The 27,295-nt window shown below is 38.8% G+C and overlaps 1 protein-coding gene across 1 annotated transcript; it reads left to right on the top strand.

Annotated features, from left to right (window-relative positions):
• On the top strand, window positions 1–25,700 carry crb2a (crumbs cell polarity complex component 2a). Its single transcript, XM_035956674.2, has 13 exons — window positions 1–196; window positions 10,781–11,473; window positions 12,476–12,671; window positions 14,502–14,641; window positions 16,828–16,998; window positions 17,078–17,191; window positions 18,072–19,025; window positions 19,811–20,385; window positions 21,171–21,336; window positions 21,921–22,791; window positions 23,308–23,424; window positions 23,637–23,763; window positions 24,169–25,700. The coding sequence occupies exons 1-13, from the start codon at window positions 130–132 to the stop codon at window positions 24,388–24,390; spliced, it is 4,413 nt and encodes a 1,470-aa protein (XP_035812567.2). The 5' UTR covers window positions 1–129; the 3' UTR covers window positions 24,391–25,700.
• Window positions 25,701–27,295: the final 1,595 nt, after the last annotated feature.

Genomic DNA, 27,295 nt, shown 5'->3' with positions numbered 1-27,295 from the left:
GCAAAAACAGTGAGGTGCTTCTCAATCACAAAACAGCATGGCAGCACTTTAGATTTCTTTGCTTCTTCTTTTTTTTTTTATTGACATATTACCTTGTGGTTTTACATAGACGCAGGCAGTGGCTTTACCATGGAGTTTAGGAAAGTTCATTTGAATCTAAAGACGGTACTGCTGACGATGATGATGTTTAAATGGGGTGAGTAGAGACAACATTTGATCCTAATTTCCATGAAAAGCAACAGGTGACATGAGAATAGTTAGCACGACAACATACATGTACGCAAAAAGTATTTTAAGTCATATATCCTTGCTGTATGGTCACTGACTAAAAACAATATTAGTGCTAGCATTTTATCATTTACTGGACAGTCCAGAGCACCCCTTAATGAAAATCAGCAACAGGAACAGGTTTCAGGGTTGCCATCAAGCCTGTCAGACATGCTGCTCTAGGAAAAATGTTTTCTAGATGGTGCTTATTGAGCTCCTTTGTGCTCCCACAATTTATTAATATTAAAACTAGGGCACTGTGTCAGTTTTAAAATGAAGAGGGGAGAGTCCTTATGTGTCTTGTTAATGTGGAAACAATACTAGAGTGCTTTCTTACTATGAAGAGAGATCAAGACAGAAGCTGCAAACGTGGCATACAAAGTATATGATTTATGATACCTATCATCAAAATCAAACAGAAATTAACATGCAGACAAGTTCCGAAATCAGTTCAAGAATTAAAAAAAAAACATTCCATATTGTCTTTATCATTTTCAAAAAACAAAAAATGACCGTCACTGTCTGACCTGTTTCCTCTTCATCACGTCTGAAAGGTGTAACTGTCTGAACAGTCAGCATCAACTTTGTGTGGGTGTTCTTTGGATTCCACCATGAATGACAGACAGGTCATGGTGTTGTATGGGACTGTCTGCTGTGTGTGCGTCTCTGATTTCACGCTCCTTCCACTTTCCATTACAGCTTTTTGTAGCAGGCCACAAGTGGTACTTTAATCTCTGATTTGCACTTGCTTCTCAAAATCTGTGCATTTGTAAATAGCCCATCCTATTACAACTTGGCCTATGTTTCTTCTATCATATGACAAAAGGCATGGTTTTATGCGTTACTAGAACAAAAGTATAGACTGACTCCAACACAAAAGTATGGTACATACACAACCAGTCAGAAGTTTGGACATACCTCCTCATTTGATGCTTTTATTTATTTGGATTATTTTCTACACAGTAGATTAATACTGAAGGTTAATACTGAAGATTAACACTTTTTTGCTTACAACATAATTCCATATATATTCTTTTATAGTCAACATGAAAGAGTCGGGGTGAAAGAATTGCTTGAGACTGTAAAATGCTTTCCTGCAAATGTAATGCTATGACACCTAATATTCAAATTTAGAACAGATAAACTATGTGAGAGGGACTGTGTGGCGACAGAGTGGACACATGCTAGAGATTGAAGCATGAAGTTGTAATCTGTGCCGATATCTTTCCACCAGAGGATTACAGCAGCAAAGGGATTGACCTCAAGAGGCCAGAGGGATTACAATATATAAAGGCTCTTGAGGTCAGAGAGGGTCACACCTGCTCAGGTAGCAGAGGGGGAAGGAAAGGAGGATGAAGATTGAGGGTGGATGAGAAGATGGCGGCAGAGATGTGAATCGCAAAAGAGGGAAAGTGTGTGCAGTGAAAACCCAATGCAGTGACAGAGAAAGACAAATGAGAAATTAAATGAATACACATCTAAATACAGAAAAACATAGAAATATAACAATCATCACAGAAAATGTCTAATTGTTGGAAATATCAATGAAAACCAGGATTTTTAAGATTTTATATTTTGTTGTCATTGATCTGGTTAGATGGAACTTCAGATACACTTGGGGCCATACATGATGCAGAATTACGTTACACTGAATTCATGACAATATTTACAGTGAGTACTCCAACAATATCAAGTATTTGTACCAATCAGTAATCAGGCAGTACTGTGACGTAGTTAAGTACATATGCTGGAGCACATTCAGACAATGTTCCACCACCTTAAAATACAAATTAGGAACTTCATATTTATTAATCAACCCTTGAAGATCCAAACATCATCATGTCATGCAAGAGAGCCAATAAAATCCATTGGATGGTCAAAGTTGTATTGACATTTAAGGTGCAGCATTTTTATTCATTCATAATGTCATTCCATGTGTTACTGATTGAGGAAAACCCAACAGTCCACCAATAAATGTATCAATGAATTTAATTCACTGTGCTACCTTTGAGCTGCAGAGTGAATTAAATATTTTTTGTCTATCTGGCTAGTGCTAAGGACTTCACTAGGACTAATTCATTCATTATTGATTTTTCTGATTGTTTCTTCATTACAGAGCCCGCCTGTTAAACTTGGATACCTTGTGCAGTATCTACAATTCCTGCAGTGAATAAAAGCTTGAGTTGCTATGTTTTCATAGACTAGGCTAGATAAGCTTTACCTCTGCCTGTACTGCAACTTCTCCTCAGAATGAATGTTTGGGATCTTCAGAAAAAGAAATCTTCAAAGTGCTTGTGTCATTGTTTAATGCCACACTTGCTACAATCTTCCTATCAAAGGTATAATTTAATAATTCCATTTGGCTTATAACATTCTCAGCATGATGAAACTATTCATAAAGTCAGTCTAATATTTGATTAAGTGCTCTATCGTAGTTTATTAGTATGTTAACTTGCAACTGTAGGAAGTTGTGACAACCCCAACTTTATATTCCAGTTGGTGGTGGGACTCAGATTTTAGGTATTGGTCTGTGTGTGGGTTTCTGATAAACTTCATAGTTAAGGCTTTTGCCCTCCTCAGTATACACAACACAGTCCAAACAAGACAATCTATTTTCCCTGGCATTCCCTCTTGTAAACTTGTTGTTACTTTCCACTGAACTCATATGTTCTGTTAAAGCTTCTACTTCTTGGTTTTTGATTTTGAACCAGGTATGGTTCACATTTATTCATGTTTATCAACTCAGTTTCTCAGTGTGAGGAGCATACAAACCTATATATAAGGGCAAATAAACAATTGCTCCAAAAGCACATAGCACAACACAGGAGAGTCAGTTTCTCAAGGTAAGACTCTCATCTCATCTGAAGGAGAGCAGTCTCTACTTTGATGACAGCAACGGTCACGTTTTGGGCAGAGAACACTGATAGTTTGAGAGAGGAATGAAGGAGGCCACCTGTGTTAAACTGGAACAGCCAAACAGAGGAGAGTCTCTCTTCTGTTGAGAGATTAGCTGCTCTAAGATGGTAACACAGGCTTGAGATTTCTCCCCAGAAAGTTTTACCACCATTAACACTTTCATCCTTGACAGTTTCACAACCATTTACACTTCCAAGCAAGCAAATCTTTTTCGTTAAAGGGTCATGTTATTAGCCATGTGAGTTTGGGGTGACAATATATACATCTGGAATTCTCCACTGGTCAATTAAAACTGAAGAAGCCTCTTGAGTGAGAGATGAAAAGTCTTTGAAAAACAAAAAGAGGAGTTCAGTCGCCTTCTACAGAAGTTCTTAGGATTACCATTACCTGGGATGACTGATGTCACAGTATCACCATCATTTTTGTTTAAAAATGAATTATATGACCAAGGATAAGCATGTTCACAGGAAAAAGGAGAGGATGAAAAAAGCCTTCACATCACGTGACAAAACAGCAGCTGACAGTGAGTGAAACATGATGACCAGAACTTGGTAATAGAAGGAAAGAAAGAAAACTGAACAACTTCCAGATATCAACTTACATTTTATCCTATCCACAATACTGTGCTCAAAAACATAGACGGTATCTCAGCAGAAAATAATACAGACATAAGATGGTGGACCTTGGCGACTGAGGACACGTGACCCCCATGACAGATGTATTCAGCATTGTCTGTTCCCATTTTTTAGCCAAAAACTTTGTGAAGATAAACTTTATTTAAACGGATAAAAGGTTATTCTTTCTGTACCCTTTCCTTTATCACCATTATTTAAACTAACAACAAAAGATTGTATTTCCTTTTAATCCTTTGATTCTTACAGCTATTATTATAGCTAATATATATTATATTAATAAAAAATATTTTTACAGAAAATACTAGATTTACAAAATTGCATTGTAATTAATAATTTATATATATGTTACAACACTGCCTTTAATTTATATATTTATTCATCAAAATAAAAGGTTTGCATTTTATACATTTTCATTTGACAATATTGTATTCTGCCAGTGTAGGTTACTATAAAAATTCAACCAAAATTTACAAATTTGTAATGTGTTGAAATGTTCATTGTACAATGTTCAATTTAACCACATCTGAAAGTTTAAGATTCATCTACTTATTTCCCAGTAACATGCTGCAACCAATCTGTGTTGGATATAGTGAGCCATTAATGTACCATGAAAACTATGAAAAAGGATAACCTCACCACAGGAATTTATGTGACATCGATGGTTGAAGTCTGCCATCATGTCTACATCCAGGTCCTGTTCAACTACTCTCATATAAATGTTGTTTATTACAGACAAGGATAGATCAGTTGAAATACCTTAATATGCTTGTCCCTCCATGGCCTATAACTGGGCATAGGCCATGTAGGGACAAGAGCTGACCCAACAGTGCTTAAGTTAATTTTCTAATCAGGCAAGCAAAGGACCACCTCCTCACTCAATTATTTTGTTTACCCTGGCCTCCTACTTACATCAAGAAGACTTAAACTTAATCTTGTATCCTCTGACAGCCACCTGGGACTTTTATAGTCTACAGGTGGCTAACACTTTCTTGGAGTCAACTGTAATCTGTGAAGTTCAAACACATTTAGTGTCTGCACTGTAGTCTGTGGATAGGATGCGTCTTAAACAGAATTGTAAATGACAACAACCTTCTGCTTCACATAGGTAAGAGCAGGTTATGTTTGTTAAGCAGTATAACTTGCAGATCTAAGAAAACCTAACAAGCATATCAAACACATAAAATTAGTCATTATGGGTTGTAGCATATGGCAAATTACGTGTATATATTTGCAAGTAAACCTAAATGTTTATCAATGTATTTCTACAATTGTATCTCCTCCTTTAAACACTCATAAGTACATGCTGCTATCTGCTATACTGCCACTGTTTATTCAGCCATTCAAAACGGATATCAGCCTTTAAACTTGTGACCCTTATTCCATAGCCTCAATAGACGATTAACGCTCTATATTGAATTACTGTATGTAACGAGAGCAGGACACATACGCTGATGACTGTAGATCATGCTCATCCATTTCACAGCAAGAAGCACGTTTTACCACATCTGGGAGTCTCTGTGGGTCCATTCTGACCTCCCCGTGGGCGATGATGTAGCCCAGAAAAGACACAGTGGATGCATGAATCTCACATTTTTCTGCTTTAATAGAGAGTCGATTCTTCAACAACCATTGGCGGACAAGGCAGACTTGTTTGACATGGTCTTCAGGGTTGCTGGAGAAGATAAGGATGTCATCCAAGTACACAAACACAAATCTGTTGATCATTTTTCTCAGAACTCATTGATCACGTTCTGGAACGCTGCAGGGGTGTTTGTCAAACCAAAGGCACAACCAGATACTCAAAGTGATCAAGTGGGGTCTTGATACTGTCTTCCACTCATCCCCTTTCCGGATTCAAACCAGATGATAGGCATTACAAAGATTCCAACTTGGTAAACACAGTGGCTACTTGAAGGGCTGCGAATGCTGAACTAATGAGTGGTAGAGGTATTTGTTCTTTATGATTATTCTGAGACCACTGAAGTCTATGCAGGGTCAGAGTGAGCCATCTTTTTTGTCAGTGAAGAATCCTGTGCCAATGAGGGGTATGAGGGGCTGATGATGGGTACTGATAGGGAATCTCAGATGTAGTTCCCCATAGAGAGGCTCTCAGGTCTGGACGGATTGTAGAGACGGCTGCTGGGCAAAGAAGTTCCTGGAAGATAGTCTGTGGCTCAGTCGAAGGGGTGATGTGGAGGAAGTGTCGGGGTGTAATACTTAGCCTAGATCATGATATGTCTGCAGCATTCGGGACAAGTCAACCCTCTCTGGAGGACTGGCATGGATTGGAGCAGTTGAAATTAGACAAGCACCATATTAATTTACTATCGCTGTTGTCCATGTGCAAATGGATCCTGCTGCTGTCTGATGCTGCAGGTATTAAACAAACTCTGAGGCAATAGTTCTAAACAGCTGGAAGAAGGAACATCTGCTCCTCTTGCCATCTTGTCGGGAAAAAAACTCATTGCATTCTTTTTTGGTGAGAATCATTCATCTTTAAGCTGTTAGCATCTGTTTTCATCACAGGAAGATTTTATTATTATGGACAACTCATTTTACTGCCTAATAAAGAAATTTGAATTTGAATAGCAAAGTGTGTGGAAAAAGGTGTGTTATGAATTTGGCATACAAACTGTGTATTTGGCACCTCTGGGACATTTTTAGACAAATGTTGGGGCTGAAATGTGAAAAAAATCCCTTCCTAAATCACTTAACATAACACAAAGTACTGCTGCTTGTGGATGCTGTTGGGAAAATATTTGCTCAAATGGGTCTCTGAATGTTAATGTAGAATTATTACACAATCTAACTGATATTTGATGAGATTATTGTAACAATGCAGCATGATGCACCTCTTGCAGCACAGTCAAGAGGAGCTCCAGTAATTGTTGAGTAAATTATTTAAGAGGAAAGTTATTTATAAAAGCTAGGTAGGTGGAATCTATACATGTTGGGGGCCAAAGTGTGAACAATAAAACATTTGAGGCAAATTGATTTTATTTATGTACATATGTTAAACTAACAACATCTATCAAACTAACAATACCATAACAACTTCTAACTACATCACACTATTAAGACAATCCTCTGGAGGGTTGCACAGAGGCCAGGAGCCTGTCCCAGTAGACTTAAAGCGATGGCAGTGTACGCCCAGGTCAGATCACCAGTCCATCTCAGAGATAAAACCCAATTAAAAACATAGGACAACTGCTGCTATTTAAGTCTCATTTTAAACTAGGTCTTTCAAGAGAAAACAGTTATTGTAAGTTTTGGACTTGATTTTGTCTTCATTTGGAATTTACTCTGTTTGTTCTTTGGCATGGTGGTGAACAGATATATGGCTATTTAACAGTGAAGAAAGCACAGTATCACAATGTGTATAATCTTCTGATTTGATCTGTCACTTTTTCCTGAAAAAAAAAAATTACAAGCAACTTTTATGTTAGCGTGAGAATATTGCATGTTTCTTCACTGGCTTATTTTATGAAATATTGTTTTGCTCTTTCTGCCCCAATCTCCCCCCTCCCCTTTGTAAGTCCCTTCACTGTTAATATCTTCCACTTCAGTGACAATTTGGAAACAGGACACTGATCAAAGTGTTGGGGGCTGTGGGGCTGGATTGGGCTATTTTGAATGGGAAGCTGAGTTTGGCCTAATAAGAGGAATGTGGACTGATTCCACAGAAAGCTCACAGCATTGGCTGGTCAGAGCAGACAGCACATGTATTGTAAAACTTTACTAAAGTACCCCACCCACATTGACGTCCACTTGGTGAGATGACATACAAAATGGCCCGACAAGCTCACAGAGTGGCTATTCATTGAAGTTAATGCACACTACAGCCATTATTTGCACAGGCTACAAGCTAATTGCAACAAGAAACACAATTGTAGCTGATAAAAGACACAGCTTGGTGGGCTAGCCCAGTATTCATTAACAGCAAAACTTTGTGAAACAATACTCAAAATCCCAGCAGTCATCCTTAGACGCCATGGACAGATAATGAGGCAGTGGCCCCCTGAGCACAAACTTCACGCTACAACCCTGTTTCTAGAAATGTTTCTACAACTCAGTTGTTTGATTTTTGAATCAATGCAGCATTGGTGGATGCACATTTCTCAAGTTCTCAACTGTCAAAACTTTCAGACTTTCAGATGTGGTTTCGGCAACAAAAACACTTTGGTTAAGGTTAGGGAAAGATAATGATTTTGATTAACCGTATTACTCTATAACTATATTAATAAGAAATTAAATAAGCACCAAACAAAAAATATAAATATCACTTCATCCCTGAACTTCACGTCATCTGCGTATCTCAAAAGCTTGTAATTGCATCTCAATGAGTCCAGCTGTTTTCCCACCCCTACAAGTTGAACCCTGCAGAGTCACTCTGACATAAATTTACCACACTATGGAATAATTCAGAAAGGTCTTCAAAGCAACAAGAAGACATTTAAAAAATATATAACTCATTGTATTTCATTATTTACCAATATGATTTTGAAAAAGACTCACATTATAATTTGATATTTATTAATTTTCATTATTATTAATTCATTCACATTTTAACTGTGTATTAATGTTGCTATGTAGTTGAAACAGCCTCATATGTGGAAATATAATTATATGTAGCAAAAATATGTAGCTTAATGCTGCCGCACCACACAATTGTAGAATTATTATATTTATGATTAAAATTGCACTCATTTACCAGGGGCACCACTCAGATATTTAATTTTGTCCACGTAAGAGAAATTTATCAAGAATATTTCAGGTTCAATAATCAATAGTCAATCAAATCTTCTCGCACTGATCAGGCTCAAAATCAAAAGCCGTAAACCCTGAATTCATTGACCTCCAGCTCCCCAAACAAAGAAAAGCACGGTAGAACCGATGATAATTATATCCAAAATTTATTAACTAATACTACGAACAAATAATAACAATGATGTAACAACAACAGGTAGTGAATAAATTAATGATTAAATGCAGATAAATAAAATAATGAACTATGATCATCACTGGAAGCAGCTGGTAGAAAGATGATGAATTTAAAATCACTCTAGAATTGGAAAGCCAATTATCATTTGTCACTTCACCCATTCATCCTGTTAACGAGAACATCTGAAGGCTCGCAGGAACAAGCGCCAGCTGACTATCGATGTCAGTCATACTGTGTGTGGTGTGGTATGACTTCGGATCTAGATCAATCATGGCAGTGTCATTGCATATGAACTTGAGTGCCGTCTTCATGATCCGAGTCTTCTCATTTCCATGTTCAAGATTAGCATGATGCTGTTACAGAATGTTGTTGATGCCATCTTTGAGACAGCACATCTGCAAGTGTCATGGTATTTCTCTGGGAGTTTTATCTTTAGCCAATATTTTGAATAAGAAAGGCTCTTATCTGGTGGCTGATCAAACTCCTGCAGTTTTTCATGGTCTTGGTCAAGCGTCATCACCCCATGCTCTAATTCTGAGTCCAACCATTCGCAGAATTCAATAAAAACTTCCTTTCGCTCCTCATCAATTTTCCTCTGTCCTCTCTTCCCTTTTCCTTCCTCTTCAGTCTTGGAGTAATGCTCACTTCTCTCAAAAAGAACTTTGCAGCACAAATGGTACAGTGTTTCTTCTGCTACCAAGTTGTTGATCCCTTCCAGGCGTCCAGTGACTTCAGTGCCCCAGTCATCCCCGTGACTCTGTGCTGTCTTCAGCAAGCTTGCCTTCAGTTTGTCTGCAGTCAAATTATCTTGCACTCTATATTTCTTTCTACCTTGTGCTGGATTATTTTTGTAGAGCTAAGCAGGTTGGTTGCAAAGAATGCATGCATCCTTACACAGGAGGTGAACTGACTTAGATGCACTGAATTCAGCCAGTAGATGCCCTGAACTCAGAGCTGGTGCATCTTCTCTTCAACTTTGATGACTCTTTCTCTGCCTTCGATGCTTGAGCTGACTTCTTGGTGATCTCAGCAAAGTTGTTGTACGGATCATTTTTACATTTCATGTGGTACCTCGGTTTTCATTCCTTTTGAGCCTCCTTCATATGTTCCACAACTGTAGCATTATTTTAACAGCTTTGGCATGTTTCAAAAAAGTAGAGTAGCCCTTTGGAGTTGAATGTATGAGCCTCTGAGCTGGCGTATCCAGGCCTGTACAGATGAAGCAACTGAGCATAGGTGGAGTAACGTCTTCATCCATATTGCTAGACTCCAATGTCCTTCAAAGTAGAATATGAGATATATTTAGAAATTATTTTTCCACAAAGGAATGTTTGCGGTGAAATATAAATGCTAGCAATCAACTCAGAATCATGAAAAAACCCTGATTTGACCCTTCATAAGTTACTTAAGGCCCGATTTCAAAAAATCGATTTTTCGACAATCATTAATCGGTACCCGAACTTGAGCAGGTTTTTTCAGGGTTTCCCACGGAAATTGAATTTCAACATTTTAAACCATGTTAATACACACCTTTACAAACATATTGGTGAAGAAATTGTTTGGTAACAATTTAGTTGACAGATTTGTGAAATATCTTATAAAATGCAGTAATTATTAGAGGAAATGTCACACAGCCTGTTTGGTCTCACTTGGTCATTTGAATTCAACAGTTGTTTCTTGCACTGCACCGAGGATCGCTTTAGTTCTAATGTACTAACTGTATGTCCATTAATTAAACCTGCAATAAAAAATATTTGGATATTCTTTCTTGATTTATAGCGAGAGAAAAGGCATAGATGCCATTTTAACACTTATGGAAAAAGTTTTTTGAGCCTATAGGAAGTAAATATATCCAGTATTCCAGTAGAAATCACTGACATCATTTTATGTTACAGAAATAACTGGTGACCTGTCAAAACTCGCCATGAGATGTTCCATCCTCCAGACTAGGAAGCATTGTTGTGGAGTAGAGATGCTCTTAAAAATGCACAAATTGATATAACGTTTCCTTTGTTTTTAGGGACCCTCTGTACAGCCACAGCAGACAAATGTTTGTCTGCACCCTGCCAAAATGGTGCTACCTGTGTGGACACCATGGATGATTATGCCTGTATCTGTGCTAGAGAAGGGTTGCGATACATGGGCAAAAACTGTGATGAACTCTATGATGCCTGTTCCTTTGCTCCATGTGAAGACTGCACCAGCATTCCTGGTACCACAGAATACCACTGCATCTGCCCAGATGGTCTGACAGGTGACAACTGCACAGAGGAGGTGGATGAGTGTCAGAGCAACCCTTGCTTTGAGCCCCGTGTTCTGTGTGTGGACCAGCTGAATGGCTACTTTTGCAGGTGTCCTGCTGGGTATGGTGGACAGGACTGCAGGACACATGTGACAGACTGCATTGATGAACCCTGCAGGAACAATGGGACTTGTGTACTTCTATCCGAAGGCTTTGAATGCCACTGTGCACCAGGATTTGAAGGGAGGACCTGTGAGGAAGATATAAATGAGTGTTCATCAGAGCCCTGTCAGAATGGTGCTATTTGCATAGACGGAGTGGGAGAGTTTCACTGCTTCTGTGTGCCTGGTTTTCAGGGCTACAACTGTGAAATCGACATAAATGAGTGTGCTTCACGACCCTGCGAGAACAATGCTACCTGCATCAATGAGAAGGACCACTACGAGTGCGAGTGCCTGGTGGGATTTGCAGGTACAGCCAAAACTCAGGTGCACCCACACAGTTGTGCTTCCATTATTTCAAAAGACTTCACCTTGACTTGCATTTATATATATATATATATATATATATATATATATATATATATATATATATATATATATATATATATATATATATATATATATATATATATATATATATATATGTGTGTGTGTGTGTGTGTGTGTGTGTGTGTGTGTGTGTATGTATATGTATAGGTATATATATATAAAAGAACAAAAACAAAACAGACTTCCTTTCTACACTCTGCTGCTATCTATCTATCTATCTATCTATATGTGTGTGTGTGTGTGTTTGTGTGTGTGTGTTTGCTTCTGAATGAAGACATTTAATATGTTCTCATCATTAATGATTGTTTCAAAGAACACATTAGTGGTAAAACAGGCCCTTATGCTCTTTGACAGCATTTGTTCTTCTAGAGGCGTTTCTGGTCCTTCTATGCTTTAGCATAATTTATTAGTTCATAAGTGTTTTGGTTGTTCCTGATAAACTGGGTAGGAGAAGTATTTTAAGTGCACAGTGAGATGTTTTTAGTCAGGCGTTTTATCACAGACTTACATAAAGTCTTTGTGCACAGTGACAAAAAACATTCCCATCTTGCTTTTCTTCCAGTCTTTTCTTTCTCCACAAACCTGCTCTGTGTCAGAAGAGCTTTATATTGTCTTTGAGTGCTCAGGTTAGATCAGTACTACCACATTCTGCTGTCACTCAGTGAAAGTTTATCCAGAGTGTAAAGAAAGGCTTTTATCGTCATGAGAGTCTGAAGCCAAAAATACATGAATACAACAATGGAGGAAAGTAAATCAGAACAAATGGGAAGTTTGCTATGTTTGATATGCTGATTTACAAAAATGTAATGAATTGTTTTACTATAAACAACTTACCTGACATAAAATGTCAATGCCATCATTGTTTTCATATTTCTCTCCCAGTGCTTTTTAATGACATGTTGACTTACCCTTCCTACTCCAGGAGTAAACTGTGAATCTGAAATAGATGAGTGCGAGTCCAGCCCCTGTCGCAATGGAGCCATCTGCCACGACTTAGTCGCCATGTACTCCTGCGAGTGTTTGCCCGGGTTCGACGGCATCAACTGTGAGGTTGACGTTGATGAATGTGCCAGTGAGCCATGTCAGAATGGAGCAGTGTGTCATGACATGGTGAACAGGTAGGCCAGCCTGTCTGTGGTAGCTATGAAGAGATACAGAGCTCTTTGAACTGTTGCTCACAGAGACACCTGGATCATGTGCTACTTTTTCACATGTTCCCTTATCATTGCTGTACTAGACCCCAGTTCATACCTCTTACTCATTACAATTACTTTCAAGTCACAGAGATAAACAATCATTTATCTGGAAAATAAATACCTGCATCATCTTCTAAGTTATGTACTATTTCCAGAATGCTTAAAGATTGGACGTCATGAATAACAAAAGGGAATAAAAAGGCTCTCCCTCTAAACTGCCAAACTAACAGAAGAAAGTAAACCTGACCGAAACAAAGCCAAAACAAGGTAACCTAAAAATAACTACAAAGCAACAAGTATCATTGCTGACAGGACTGATTCAGCCTCTTTTCTATAGTTTAGCCCAAACAACCAGACCAGATCCATCTGAAGTATTAGAAGAATTCAAATCAGAACTAGGTTGTATGTCTAGGTTAAAGCTAGCGAGGCTTACAGCTGCTGCAGCTGTCATCCAGTTCCTGCAATGTGCTTGCAGCTGTGGCAGTAAGATGTCAGGCATCCCAGTGCATTTGCAGTGGTTGTAGCTGGTAGCAGCCTTAGATTTAATCAAGTCTGTATGAAATCAGTTTGAATTGCTGTGGCCACAATCTCAAAAATATGTTCAACAATCATGAAAGAATAACACATAATATCTCAAATCAAACATTTGGACAATGTACAGGGTCCTCCAAACATGGCATGTATAATGTTTGGTTAAGATTGGATTGAAAATTGTGAAAAGTCAGTTGAAAGTATGTTTAGCAAAACAATCTGAATACTAGAGAAAATTGAAGGATATCAACAAGCTATTTGGAAGCTAGTTTGCCTTTGTGATGACTGGCAGTTTTAATGTGGAAATGTGTTTTTAGCCTTTAGTGTATGCAAGTGTAGCAATTAACGTTCTGCAACTGCATGAAAATCAACTGTCTTATCTAGAGTCTCAGGTTGCACACTTGGCTCAAATGTGCCATAAACTGGATGAAGCATCCAAGAATTAAATCAGTGATTGTATTTGTGGAGAGAAATCACACTACTACTACTAGTAGTACTATAATAATAATAATAATAATAATAATAATAATAATAATAATAATAATAATAATAATAATAATAATAATAATAATAATAATAATAATAACAATAATAATAATGGGAGACACTGTGCACACAACAAGTGTTGCCCAGATTCTTTATCAGCCAAAGCTTGATGAGAGACTGAAAACTAGTGTTTAAAGGAACACCAAACACGCACATCATCATAAACACACCATCCCTAATGTGAAGCATGGCAGTGGGAGCAGCATGAAGTGGGGATGTTTCTCAGCAGCAAACCCAAGTAGGTTTCTAAAGTTAGAGGCTAAAATGCATGCAGAAAAGTATGTTATACTCCTGTATGACAACCTAATGCAGTCTGCAAGACAACTGTGACTTGGGAGAAGATATTTATTTCCAGCAAAACAATGACCATACAACAAGCATACAACCAAAACTACGCAAAAAAGGTTTAAAGACAACAAAGTGGCTCTTTTGTTTGGTTTTCAAAAAATCCAAATCCAGTTGCCCATAATTCAATGTTCAATTCAATTCAGTTTTATTTATAAAGTACCAATTAAACATCAAATTGCCTGAAGATGCTTTACAGTAACAATACACCTGAAAATCAGTTTTGAAAAGTTATAAAAGGGAATTTCCACCTTTACTTTATATAGGGACTGTATCTTCCAGTCATTAAGCGAATTCTGTTTCAGCTTGTTTTGCTTGTGTCTTTTGCAGCTATCAGTGTGACTGCAATGATACAGGATTTGAGGGCGACTACTGTGAAGTGGACATTTCCGAATGTGCCTCTGATCCCTGCAAACATGGTGCTACGTGTCTAGAAGGTGTCAAAGAATATAACTGCCTCTGCTGGCCAGGTACTGAACAGCATACTGCATACCAAATATTTCAGTTCCCACACAAAAGCAAATATTCTGAGTTTCTCTGGGTCACTGTCCATGACTCAGCAAGCCCACATTATGACACACACACACACACACACACACACACACACACACACACACACACACACACACACACACACACACACACACACACACACACACACACACACACACACACACACACACACACACACACACACACACACACCATTAAACCAGACAACAAAACAACTACAGACATACTCTACATCAGACATCATGAATAAATAGCGACAGTGCAATTCATTTAGTCATTCATTTTAACATTCAGCTCTTAGTTTACACTGAAGCCTTTCTGATTTAACAGTTTGATGTCGTTGCCACCGTTAGCCTGTCTTTCTCCAACTCTTTTGGTACAAATGAAATCTGAGAGGAGACTGATTTAATTTTGCCAACTGGAACCACATTCTTAAAGTTTAAGTAGCAATGGGAGTTTCCTGAGAAAAATTTGTTATTTGCTCTCAACAGCCAAACACATTCTAACAAAATCAAATTATAGGATGATTTGCAGAAAAGATATTAGTTTGTCAAAAAATGCTGTCACAAGTTTGCCAATGTTTTCCACCAGTGTGACACTTTCTGGGATTATTGAGAAGCTTGCCACTACTGGTAAACATCCTCACCAGTAGTTTGCCACCATAATTTACCCATACTGGAAAATTTTCTAGTAACCCTCAGGTAACAAGTTCGCCATTATTAGCTGTGGAAGACTTATTATCACACAGGTACAAACAGCTGTAGGACCTAAGGATGCATGACTTGTCACTAGAGTAAAGGTCAAAACAATTTATTTTACACTAAAGCACAATAATCCAGCAGAGGTATTCAAGACTATATAAACAAAACTCAAAAGCCATAATGTACAGGGTCAAAAATACATACACAAAGTACTAGAGATTACAAAGAAAGGTTGGGACGCCGGCATGGGGGCACAAGAACTGGCAAAGATCATAAGGAAAGCAGAAGTGTATACACTAGGGCAGGAGAGACAATGACACAAGCATGTGTTCAGTGTAAGTACAGCCAATGCAACTACACTGCAAAAACTCCAAATCTTACCAAGTCTGTTTGTTTTATTTTTAGTCAAAATGTCTCATCCCACTTGATTTAAGATAAATTCACTTAACAAGTGACATTTCAGTAAGATAGAGGGACTTGTTTTAAGACAATGCATCTTAAATATCTTGTTAAGTCAAACAATCTTGAAATGATCTTGTTTTGAGTTGAATTTTACAAGAAAACTCAAAATAAGTTTAACCCTCGTGTCGTCCTGCGAGTCAAATTGACCCGTTTTAAAGTTTGAAAATGTGGGAGGAAAAAAGATATATTTTCACAGTGAAACTTCTGATGTCCACATTGTCAACATTTTTGGGAAATCTTTGAACATTTTTTAGTGGGAAAAAAAGAAATGTTTCTTAAGAACATTCACAAAAAATTAACCAAAATCCAGCGAATTTCACTGGATTTTAGTTGATTTTTATGTGAATGTTCTTAAAGAAAATATCAGAAGTTTTACTGATATACATGTAATCACTTTACATATTTTTAGTTTTTTTTTTGGAAGATTTTTACTCATTTCTTGAAAATATTTATAAGAATTCTCTTGCCAAATTTGGGGGATTTTTTTTTTTTAAATAAACCTTTTAAGGGAAACTTTTACGGAATTATTGGAATTTTCTTCCTGAAGGTTTTGCAAATTTTCTGAAATTTGGGGATTTTTTTTGCTAATTTTTTGGATTTTTTTCAGACAAGAAAACAATATTTGGTGCTCGTAAATGAAGACAGCAGGAGGGTTAATACATCTCAAATTGGGAGGTTACATGAAAGCAAAAATCAATTTTTGAGCGAAAAACTGCTATTTTTTTAAGCATGTCTGGCTTATTTTAAGACACCTAAGCTTGAAAATCCTGGTAAAATATAGCTTAAAATAAATTTTCCCAGCTAATTTTGAGATCTCAATATTCTAAATATCATATCTTATTTCAAGAAATCTTACCAAGCCAGTTTTCACTTGTTCTATTGACAGATTTTTTCACTTATTTCAAGGTAAAAATTCCTTGAAATAAGTTAGTTTGGAGAGGGGCATTTTTTCCAGTGTACATTTTGCTTTGTTTCTCTAGGTTATGAAGGACCAAACTGTGAGGTTGACATAGATGAATGTGACAAGCAACCCTGTGAGAATGACGGGGAGTGTTTTGAGCGTTCAGATCCATCTCACTGGGAGCTGGACTGGGAGCTCAGTTTTGCAGATGCAGCTGGATATATTTGCCAGTGTCAGCAAGGATTTGCAGGTCAGTAAAATGAAAAGAGCCAATCCACAGAGGATGGGACATTTTAAATTGTCTGTCATTAATTTGCTTTGCATTACAGGAGAGAATTGCTCTGTCAACATTGATGAATGTGAGTCTGAACCCTGTCAGAATGGAGCCACTTGTGAAGATGAGATAAATGGCTATACCTGTACATGCCCTGTTGGATTCTTGGGTGAGTCTTCTAATATGTAATACCCAGATAGAACAATCTGCTGAATGTTAAATTCAGTCTTGCACTTCTTTCTTTTATTCTGATGACAACTGAATGTGCCGTCTCATGTGTCGTGTCTCTGTGAGCACCCTGGTCATTTTTAAATCACAGCTGAAAAGACACACTTTGAATGCCAAAATCAATTAATGCCTTTTTCATTCACTTTCTACAATGTCAGATTTAGTAAGTTACAAACTGAAATGTCCTTAAAGGCATTGTGGTTGACTAAATCCTAGAGAATCTCTTGTACTTGACCAATCTGTTGCTGCACAGTCTTTTGTGCCCCAACTAAATCACATTAATACCACTATTACAGTAATAAACATCTATTTAAACAATGTAGATTGTAAAATATCGTTGAGAAAGCCTGTTCTTATTCATTTTTAATGTTTAATGTAATTTGACTAAATAGAGGACTATAAAATACTCACAGAGCGCTGACCTGTGCTGACAATATGACAAGTTGATTAAATTAAGATGAAAAATTCAGCAATTGTACACATAAAAAAACTGAAAATGAAAAGTATACTCAGTGAAGCAACAAATGCATATTACCCCACTGAAGAAAACTATTTCTAATAAATGCACTTTTTCCTCCAGTTTTGTTAACATTTCCTAAAAGCTAAAGTTGCCAAAGTTTTAAATATAGCTATATGTTTTGGAGTAAGGAAGTCAGAAACTGTTTGGAGAATATTTCTTTTTCAAGAAAGAAAAAACTGTAAGAAAAACATAGAAAAAACTGCAGCATTATTGTTATCATTCCTTTCTTTTTCGATACAGCCCACAAACCCACTAGCAGTCAGCTTCCACTGCGTCCAACCATCCGTGTTTCTCTCTGCAGGTGAGCTGTGTCAAGTGAACATTGATGAGTGTGAGAGTCAGCCTTGCCAGAATGGTGGCTGGTGTGAAGACGGCAGGGCGTCCTACACCTGCCACTGTCCAGAGGCAGAGCCAGGTGAGCTTCCTTGGGGAGGTCATCACTGTCATGTCAAACTGTATGGCTGCATAGACCATGAATGTCAGAATGGAGCCACCTGTCATCCATGGCTAAAGGACGGTGAACATGGTCATACATGCTTGTGCCCCCATGGCTTCTATGATGACCAGTGCTCCACAAGAACAACATTCTCCTTCTCCACTCCTGGATTCATTCACATCCAGGTTGTTCTCGAAGAAAGGACCCGCAGGGAAGTCGAGCATCCTCTTCACGGAGGTTTTGGGGTACAGCTACGCTTCCGGACAACTATTCCCAATTTGTTACTCTTCTACAGAGGGGACATGGACAACCATCTCCTCCTAGAGATTTTGAATGGTGGTCTTCACGCAAGAGCCTTTTCTGAGGAGTCTGAACTGGATGTAACATTTTCTGGCTTGGTTAGTGATGGAGACTGGCGGGATGCTCATGTGTTTGTGGATCACGAAGGTCTGGTCTTGATTCTGAAAGGTCCTGGCTGTGACAGGGATGGATGCAGAGTCATAGATGATGGTGCGGATGAGCCATTTTTCCAGCCTTCTGAAGCCTTCAGTCATATTTATATAGGTGGAGCGCCAGAGGAGCTTTTAGAGTACTCTGTAAGTGGTACAGGGTTCATTGGATGTATGGAAGACCTGATGATCGACTCTAAGCCTATTCTACCCCAAACACTGCCAGAGGACCAAGGCCATGAGCTGGGATGTAGTAAAACTGAATGGTGTAAGCCTGATCCCTGCTATGGGCATGGACGCTGTGTGGACTTGTGGACCAGCTACCAGTGTGACTGCTACCGTCCATTCTACAGTGACAGCTGCTCTGAAGGTAAGAACTTTTACATCAAGCCAGCTCGTTTGGTAAATGTTATTTGTCAGGGTTGTAAAATCTTGCTGAACTAGTCCTCATAAGTGCAATGTTTGGATATAATTTAGATTACAGCTCACAAAATACAATGGAGACATTTTATTTGCTATACCAATAATACAGTAATAACAGGTAAATAGATGCACTAACAGAATTAAAGGGGATCCGGGCACAATGCTAGCATTTAGATGCTTGTTTCTTATTTAACAGACAAGAGGCTAAACTCTTAAAAATAATTCCTCATGATCATTATTATATGCTTACACCCTATAAGGTATGTGTAAAAATCTACTGTAAGAAACATTTGCTTCAGCTTATGACTTTTAGTTAATAGATCTTTCCCAAGAATACATATCTGTTGTTAAAAAAAAGTGACTGGCTTCTATAACTGAAGGGGATTGAGTATTGAAATTTATTTAACAATTTAAGATTAGCAAAGCACAAACATTGTAGTAGGAGTACCCAAGTGGATTCAAATAGTCATTACAGAGGTCCAGCTCAGTCTATCTAAGAAGAGCATTTTCACCAGTTATATTATCAAACATAACTGGAATTTCAGAAAGGAATGCAGACAGGGAATATGGCAGAGGAGCATGCAGGTTGAATTTCATCTGACCAACTATTGTAGTAGAGTTTCCTTGCAAAAAGAATGCCACTGTTGTTTACTCATGACAGGACCCAAAAATGTATGTATATCTTTTAAATCTAACTTATTTAGAACTTAACTTCTAATTGTCCCCTGACAGAATTCCCTTCATGGACTTACAGCCATGAGGACACAATGAGTTTCAGTACCTATGATGTAGAGAAGAGCCACGGAAGCAGCTTCAATGTGTCTTTCTTCCTGAGGTCCTTAAAGCCAGATGGGTTGCTGCTCCAGCTGAGGAGGCCCACAGATGAAGAGGGGGGAGAAGTCTACTTCTCAGTCTACCTGGGGATGGGTAGGGTTTTTATCAGCTCTGTGCCTAACAATGCCCCACTGACAGCTCCAGTATTTGTGACCACTGGCGAGAAGCAACTTCTACAGATTGAAGTGCAACACAAACAGGTGATTTTTGAGCATGCAGGCCTTCGCTATGGAATAGGAGAGATCCATGAAGTGAACATTAATATTGGGGATCAGGTCTATGTAGGAGGACTTCCAAGAGACTGGGACTCTGCTGTGTGGGGAGGACAATTCAAAGGCTGTCTGCAGGACCTTCGTTTAGACTCAGTGCACTTGGATGTGGATGGCTGGGACAGCTCGACTGAAGAGGAAGTTTATTTACCAAGGGATACCGAAAATGTAAAGAATGGTTGTGTTAGTGACGATACCTGCAAGGTAGGAAGTGCTTTTGTTATTGGCTTTGTCCTTTAGTAGTACTTAACATTACTGTCACAAAACGATGATCGGTTTTAGGGGCTACGTCATTCAAAGTTCATTCATACAGACCATAATTCATACATACAGACATACAGGCATGCATTCACCATTAACATCATCCCTAGTATCAGTTCCATGTTGGACAGCTACATCCAATCAACATTTAATGTTACAACTTTGTTTACTAGAAATTTCATTCATGCAATATTAAATTGGTGAATTAAAGAGGCACATTTATGAACTGCAACTGAATCACCAGGAGAGGGGTGGGGTGGGTGGTGGGCATACAGAGTAGGTCCATTAAAACTCTTTGGTTAAAGAAAGATAGTGGTTTTGGGTAAACACGGCATGTTCTGTTTCAAGACCACTATCTTTCTATGACTACGAGCTGCCAAATGCAACAGTCCAAACCCACCATAGTGTCAAATAAGAATTTTTTGTCCCTTAAAGAGAAGAAACAAAAAGAAAAACAATACACAGGACCTTGACAACCTATTATGTATTCAGTCTTAAACTATGGACAAAGTGGGCAGCTTCCAAATGGGATATATAAATGGACCCTTGACAAAATGGATACCTATCTCAACTGACACTTTCAGACTTATAATCTTAAAACTGTTGTGCTGGATACCTATCTCAACTGACACTTTCAGACTTATAATCTTAAAACTGTTGTGCTGATTATTTGCTGCTTGAGGTCCTTTTATCAAGATAAAATCAAATCTCCATGCTTCTCTCTGCAGATGAGGCCTTGTCAAAATGGAGGAGAATGCACCACCACATTCAATGATTTTACATGTTCTTGTCTGGAGGACTTCACTGGGAAGATCTGTGAAACACGTGTCTGGTGTGTTAGTGATCCTTGTATCAATGGTGGTCTCTGTATGGACCTTCCTGATGGATATGAATGTAAGAACATCTGCATAATTTTAGAAGTGTGGCTCGTCAAAAATTCTCTCAAGCTCTTTGTATATGCATATGTGTTATTTATGACATCCAATTAGTTTTGAAATCTTTGCATATATATATATATATATATATGTATATAGGATATGCTGGCACACTGTGTGATGAGGATCTTGATGAGTGTGAGCAGCATGCTTGTGAACATGGAGGTACCTGTATATATATATATATATATATCCTCATTTTAAGTAACGGTGCCAATACCACACTTTTCTCTTTTTCTTGCCTTTTTTTTTTTTTTTTTTAAAGTCAAAGTCATAGTCTTTGTTTCTGGTATTTAGTGTCAGTCCAGGAATTTCCATTAAAATCGTCCATGTGAGATTCAGGCAGTGGTACAGATGAGACTTTAGACCGTTACTTTGTTGCAGCAGATCCCTGTCTTTAGTGCCATCAGGCAGGATAGAGAAAATGCTGGTGTACAGCGTCTAGTTCTGCAACAAACAATGTGTCTGTTTGGCTGTTATTTTGATAAATAACACTCAAACACTGTGACAATAATAAAGATATATTTCTCTGTTGGCTCTTAGGTGTGTACAATGCCACATTTGAGAACAACCCTGTGCAGTACAGTGCCCGAGGATCCCTGGCTGAACCTGTCTCTAACATATACATAGAGCTGCGGACTCGATCAGAGAATGCTGTGCTCCTGAGAGCCTCCTGGGGGTCAGACCTTCTAATGGTGGGTCTGTTGGACTCCTCAGTCCAGGTGGAAATCCACACAGGCAACAGCGTTGAGACGTTGATCTTCAAAGGAGTTCGTCGAGTGGCTGATGGGAGCTGGCACCGAGTGAACATCTCTAGGGCTGACAAGATTCACAAATCCTCTCCCTGGGTCATCACTGTGGATGGAATCACAGACACCAGTAGTGAGCCAGAGCGCACAGGTAGCGTTCACTTTCTTAATGAGAAGGGTGCCGTGCTGGCCATCGCAGAGAGCTTCACAGGCTGCTTGGGTGCAGTGAGGCTTGGACGAGTCCACCTTCCTTTTGTTGATGACTATAAATCTCCACAATTCTCTCAATTCCATATAGTTGGAAAACCAAAGATTCATTTGGGCTGTACCAGCGCCCCCGTTTGTGACTCAGATCCTTGTCTAAATGGAGCCACATGCGAAGACCTCTTTGATAAATTTGGCTGTGTGTGTGACTCTGGTTGGGAGGGCGAACAGTGTGAGATAGACACTGATGACTGTGCGTCTCAGCCCTGTGTTTACGGAACCTGTAAGGACTATTTAGCTGGTTTTGAGTGCCGTTGTCACCCCGGATATGCTGGCACACTGTGTGATGAGGATCTTGATGAGTGTGAGCAGCATGCTTGTGAACATGGAGGTACCTGTGAGGATGGACCCAACATGTACACCTGCATATGCCCAAAGGACTACAGTGGCCCTCGCTGTCAGTGAGTGTCTGTTTATTGCATAAACTGGACAAATATGCTGGCTGCCCCAAAAGTGAATCCAAAATGTTTCGGAAATGGGTAGTTCCATCTTATACTGTTCTTGCTTCTGCCTTACCTAAAACATCAGAGTAGGTGAGGTGTAGCTAGCGAGACTGATAGCGATTGCTAATCTTTTTCTGTTTTTATTTGAAAATGATAAATGCACAACAAGTGTCCACAAACAAACAAGACCGACAATATTGCAACAGCGGGGCTATGTGGAGTTATAAAGCATCTTCTGCTGTGTAGACTTTGGTTGCAAATGATGTCATGTGATGGCAGCACCCATTTCTGCTATATTTTGGGTTCAATTTTCTACAGTGGGAGGAAGTGTTGATGTGTCGTCCAAGTTTGAATACAGTCTTTGGTTTATTGCTTCAGCAAGCAGTGGTATTTGCAGTGTTAACACACAGAACACATATAAAGCAACACAGAATTCTTGCATGTCACATTAAAGTTTATTCCCTTATATACCAGGTGGGAGTATCCTCCAATACAATGTGGTCAAGATGTCCAGTGTGCAAATGATGGTGTCTGCAAGGATGGACTTTGGGGAGCTAACTGTACGTGCATGCCAGGTTTTACGGGCAGCAGGTAACTTTTTGTTTTTTTTAAATGACTATAAATCAACAACCAAAGAATTGTACGTTAAAGTAACTTGCATGCTTTGTCTGGATCGTACAGCGAATGCAGAGACACAGTGCTGCTGAATACTTGTAAACAGCATCTTTTTATTTATGTTTTTCAGTATTTTGAGACAGAAAAATGAAGTACCAGAAGGAATTCATGTATTTTCTGCATTTCAGGTGTGAAATGGAGATCAACGAGTGTGAGTCCGACCCCTGCCGGAATGGTGGCTCCTGTTTGGATCGATTCAACATGTTTGTGTGTGAATGTCCACCTGGGTACAGCGGACCAATCTGTGACATCAATGTGTGTTTGTTAAGCTTCTTTTCTCAAAGTATTACGTAGCCAGGAGATGTCCGTTTTTCATGTGTTATCTAGCAACATGTAACAAATATCTAAGTCATATCTATTGGTCTTAAACTAAAGTATTTTCAGAATTTCCATAACATTTTAGAATCAAAATTCAGAAGACACCATTATAAAGCTTATTTTTCTTTCAAAATAATGTTCTAACATCTTTCCATTAATGTTATTTTGAAATGGCTGAAATTCTTTAGCCCAAGGATCGACGTAATTCATACACTGAGGGTGTGTTTTTAGTTAAAGTATAACCATTTCACACAAACTGAAACCACAAATACAAAAACAATGCCCTTGTAACATTTTTAGTCCATAAACAAATCACAATCTCTGTCTTGTGTGTTTATGCAGAAACAAGCCCATAAACAGGGAATCCCCTGGCTGGTGGTAGCCATCCCACTGCTCTGCTTCTGTGTGCTGATACTGATCATAGGCATGACCGTCATGTTGCTCATGGCCAAGAAGAAGCGCCAGTCAGAGGGCGCATACAGCCCCAGTTCTCAGGAGCTGGCTGGAGCTCGGCTGGAGATGGACAGCATGCTCAAAGTTCCACCGGAGGAAAGACTCATCTGACACCAGCACCGATAAATGAGGGTAATTGGTGGTGATCTGTGCACTGCGGGCAGGTGCACAGGACTCACTGTAAATTTTAAATCCTATGTATATGTGGGCTGATCTGAAGGATGAGAAGCAGTTTCCTGTTGGTGGAGACCAACTACTGACCCCATGTTGCTGCTCTATGTCTCTTCATTTCACAGCTATGTGCAAACCACATCGTTCCCTCAGATGACTTTTGACAATCTGAGGGATGCCACAAGTCTATTGCACTTCAAAAACACATACTAAGACTTCATCCTATATAAATTCTTTCTATCAGAAACTCAGGGTGAGAGAACAAGTAAGTATAATCCATTGTAGTTTGTAAAGCCTTAACCTGTTTTTTTATAGTGCCAGCTATTGTGAAACGGCTTTATGTCAAGAATCACTGCACAATGAAATGTGGAAAATTTGTTCATTTTCCACAATTGGACTTTTATGTAATATCCATACTGCTGCTGGAAGCTGGGTTGTATTTATGTAAAACCAATATTATTACTTCTGTAGCCTTTGCAGGTTTGAGATATCTGTTATACTGTTCAGTCCTCATTCAGACTATTAACAAACTGTTTACAAGACAACAAGACAAGTCATAGTTGGCATTTTTAATGTGGAATGTTTCTCTTGCTGGTAGCAGGGGGGAGTAGTAGTGATTTGTACTGAGCAAATTTTTTCTTCTTCTTTTTTCACATGAACCCCCACCTCCCCTGCCAGACTGATTCATATTTGGCCAAGTCCAGAGTTGAAGTAGTCTGAATTGATTAAATTCTAGCCATTTAGGTTTCTTAGCCAATTCAGTCAAAACAATACATGATCTCTTAAATCAAACATCAGAGCACTGTTTTGGGTCGTCCAGACGTGACGTGCCAAGTTTGGTACAAGTCATGTTTCTAACTTTTTGTGTATGGAAAGAGTAGCAATTGCAGTTCACCATTTTTTTTTTTGTTTTACAATCACGCCCCCTAATGGCCAGCTACATACATTTCAGCATTCCTATTTATGCACTCAAGTTTGTACAGTTGAGCCCAGCTTGGTTCCAGTTGGACTAAATATTTGAGATACACAGCAGTTTCAACTGATGTGACCACGTACACAAAAGTTTGTTAGCCAGTCATAGCAAAAGTGATACATAATATCTTAAATCAAACATATGGACATCGTTTGGGGTTGTCCAAACATGGTGTGTTTGTACCAAGTTTGGTGGAGGTTGGATGTAATGTACAATAGGGAGTCAAAATCATGTCTGAAAAACAATAAAGGAAAATTAAAGGGATATCAACAAGCGATTTCACACATAATTTTGCCTCATCATTCAGTGTTTCTACCCTTCAATGTACAGGAGTAGAAGTGATTTTTTTCTTTTAAATTTACTATAGTGCACCCTTGTACAGTGCTGAAAATAAGTATTTGATACACTGCCAATTTTGCAAGTTTTCCCACTTACAAAGAATTGAGAGGTCTGTAATTTTTTACAAGTTTGAACTCGTTACCTGTATAAAAGACACTTGTCCACACACTCAGTCAATCAGACTCCAACCTCTCCACCATGAGCCAGACCAAAGAGCTGTCTAAGGACACCAGGGACAACACTGTAGACCTGCGCAAGGTTGGGATGGGCTACAGAACAATAGGCAAGCAGCTTGGTGAGAAGGCAACAACTGTTGATGTAATTATTAGAAAATTGAAAAAAACTCAAGATGCCTGTCAATCTCCCTCGGTCTGGGGCTCCATGCAAAATTTTGCCTCGTGGAGTGTCAATGATCATGAGAAAGGTGAGGGATCAGCCCAGAACTGCACAGGAGGACCTGGTCAATGACCTGAAGAGAGCTGAGACCACAGTTTCATAGGTTACCATTAGTAACACACTACGCCGTCATGGATTAAAATCCTGCAGTGGACGCAAGGTCCCCCTGCTCAAGCCAGTACATGTCCAGGCCCATGTAAAGTTTGCCAATGACCTTCTGGATGATCCAGAGCAGGCATGGGAGAAGGTCATGGGGTCAGATGACACCAAAATAGAATTTTTTTGGTATAAACTCCACTTGCCGTGTGTGAAGGAAGAAGAAGGATGAGTACAATCCCAAGAACGCCATCAAAACCGTCTTGAATCCAATAGAAAAACTTTGGAGGGAGCTGAAAGTTTGTGTTGCCCAGAGACAGCCCTGAAGCCTGACAGATCAGGACATACCTATGGAGGAGTGGGCCAAAATCCCTGCTGCAGTGTGTGCAAACCTGGTCAAGAACTACAGGAAATGTGTGACCTCTGTAATTGTAAACAAAGGTTTCTGTACCAAATATTGAGCTCTATTTTTCTATTTTCTATTATTTCATCTATTGTATCATTATTTTATGCAAAAAAATATGCAAATTAATTATTTAAAAATCATACAATATCATACATACTGGATTTTTATTGTTTAGATTCTGTCTCTCACAGTTGAAGTGGACCTATGATAAAAACTGCAGATCTCTCCACTCTTTGTAAGTGTGAAAACATGGAAAATCGACAGTGTATCAAATACTTATTTTCCCCACTGTTGCAAAACTGCATGAACCTTTTTACTCTGGATTGAACCACACCAGCTGAAGATCGTTCTTCTAAACATGGTATGTATCAAATTTGGTGAAGATTAGATTAAATGTAGGATAGGAGGTCAAAAAAGGGATGGAGGGAAACAGGGAAATAATAGTAATAATCGTAGCACCAACATCAGACATTCAAGCCAACCAACATGGCTATAAATCTGCAGCTCCTCTAGCTGGATGTAAGAAAACACCGACTGCACTGGAGTGGTGGGAAACTGCTCCTACTTCTTTGGTAGAAGGCCAACATACTGCAATTTTCCTTGTAAAGTGTGTCTTGGTGGTGATTAACACTAGA

Source organism: Amphiprion ocellaris, chromosome 17, assembly GCF_022539595.1.
Source record: "Amphiprion ocellaris isolate individual 3 ecotype Okinawa chromosome 17, ASM2253959v1, whole genome shotgun sequence".
Taxonomy (NCBI): domain Eukaryota; kingdom Metazoa; phylum Chordata; class Actinopteri; family Pomacentridae; genus Amphiprion; species Amphiprion ocellaris.
The sequence above is the reverse complement of the archived record's forward strand: the minus strand, read 5'-3'. Positions and strand labels throughout refer to the sequence as shown.

Excerpts from the sequence above, each read along its gene's own strand:
- crb2a (XM_035956674.2), top strand. The coding sequence starts at position 130 with ATGGAGTTTAGGAAAGTTCATTTGAATCTAAAGACGGTACTGCTGACG. Across the intron at positions 12,672-14,501 it reads TGTCATGACATGGTGAACAG|CTATCAGTGTGACTGCAATG; the intron begins GTAGGCCAGCCT and ends TGTCTTTTGCAG. Across the intron at positions 17,192-18,071 it reads ATGCCCTGTTGGATTCTTGG|GTGAGCTGTGTCAAGTGAAC; the intron begins GTGAGTCTTCTA and ends TTCTCTCTGCAG.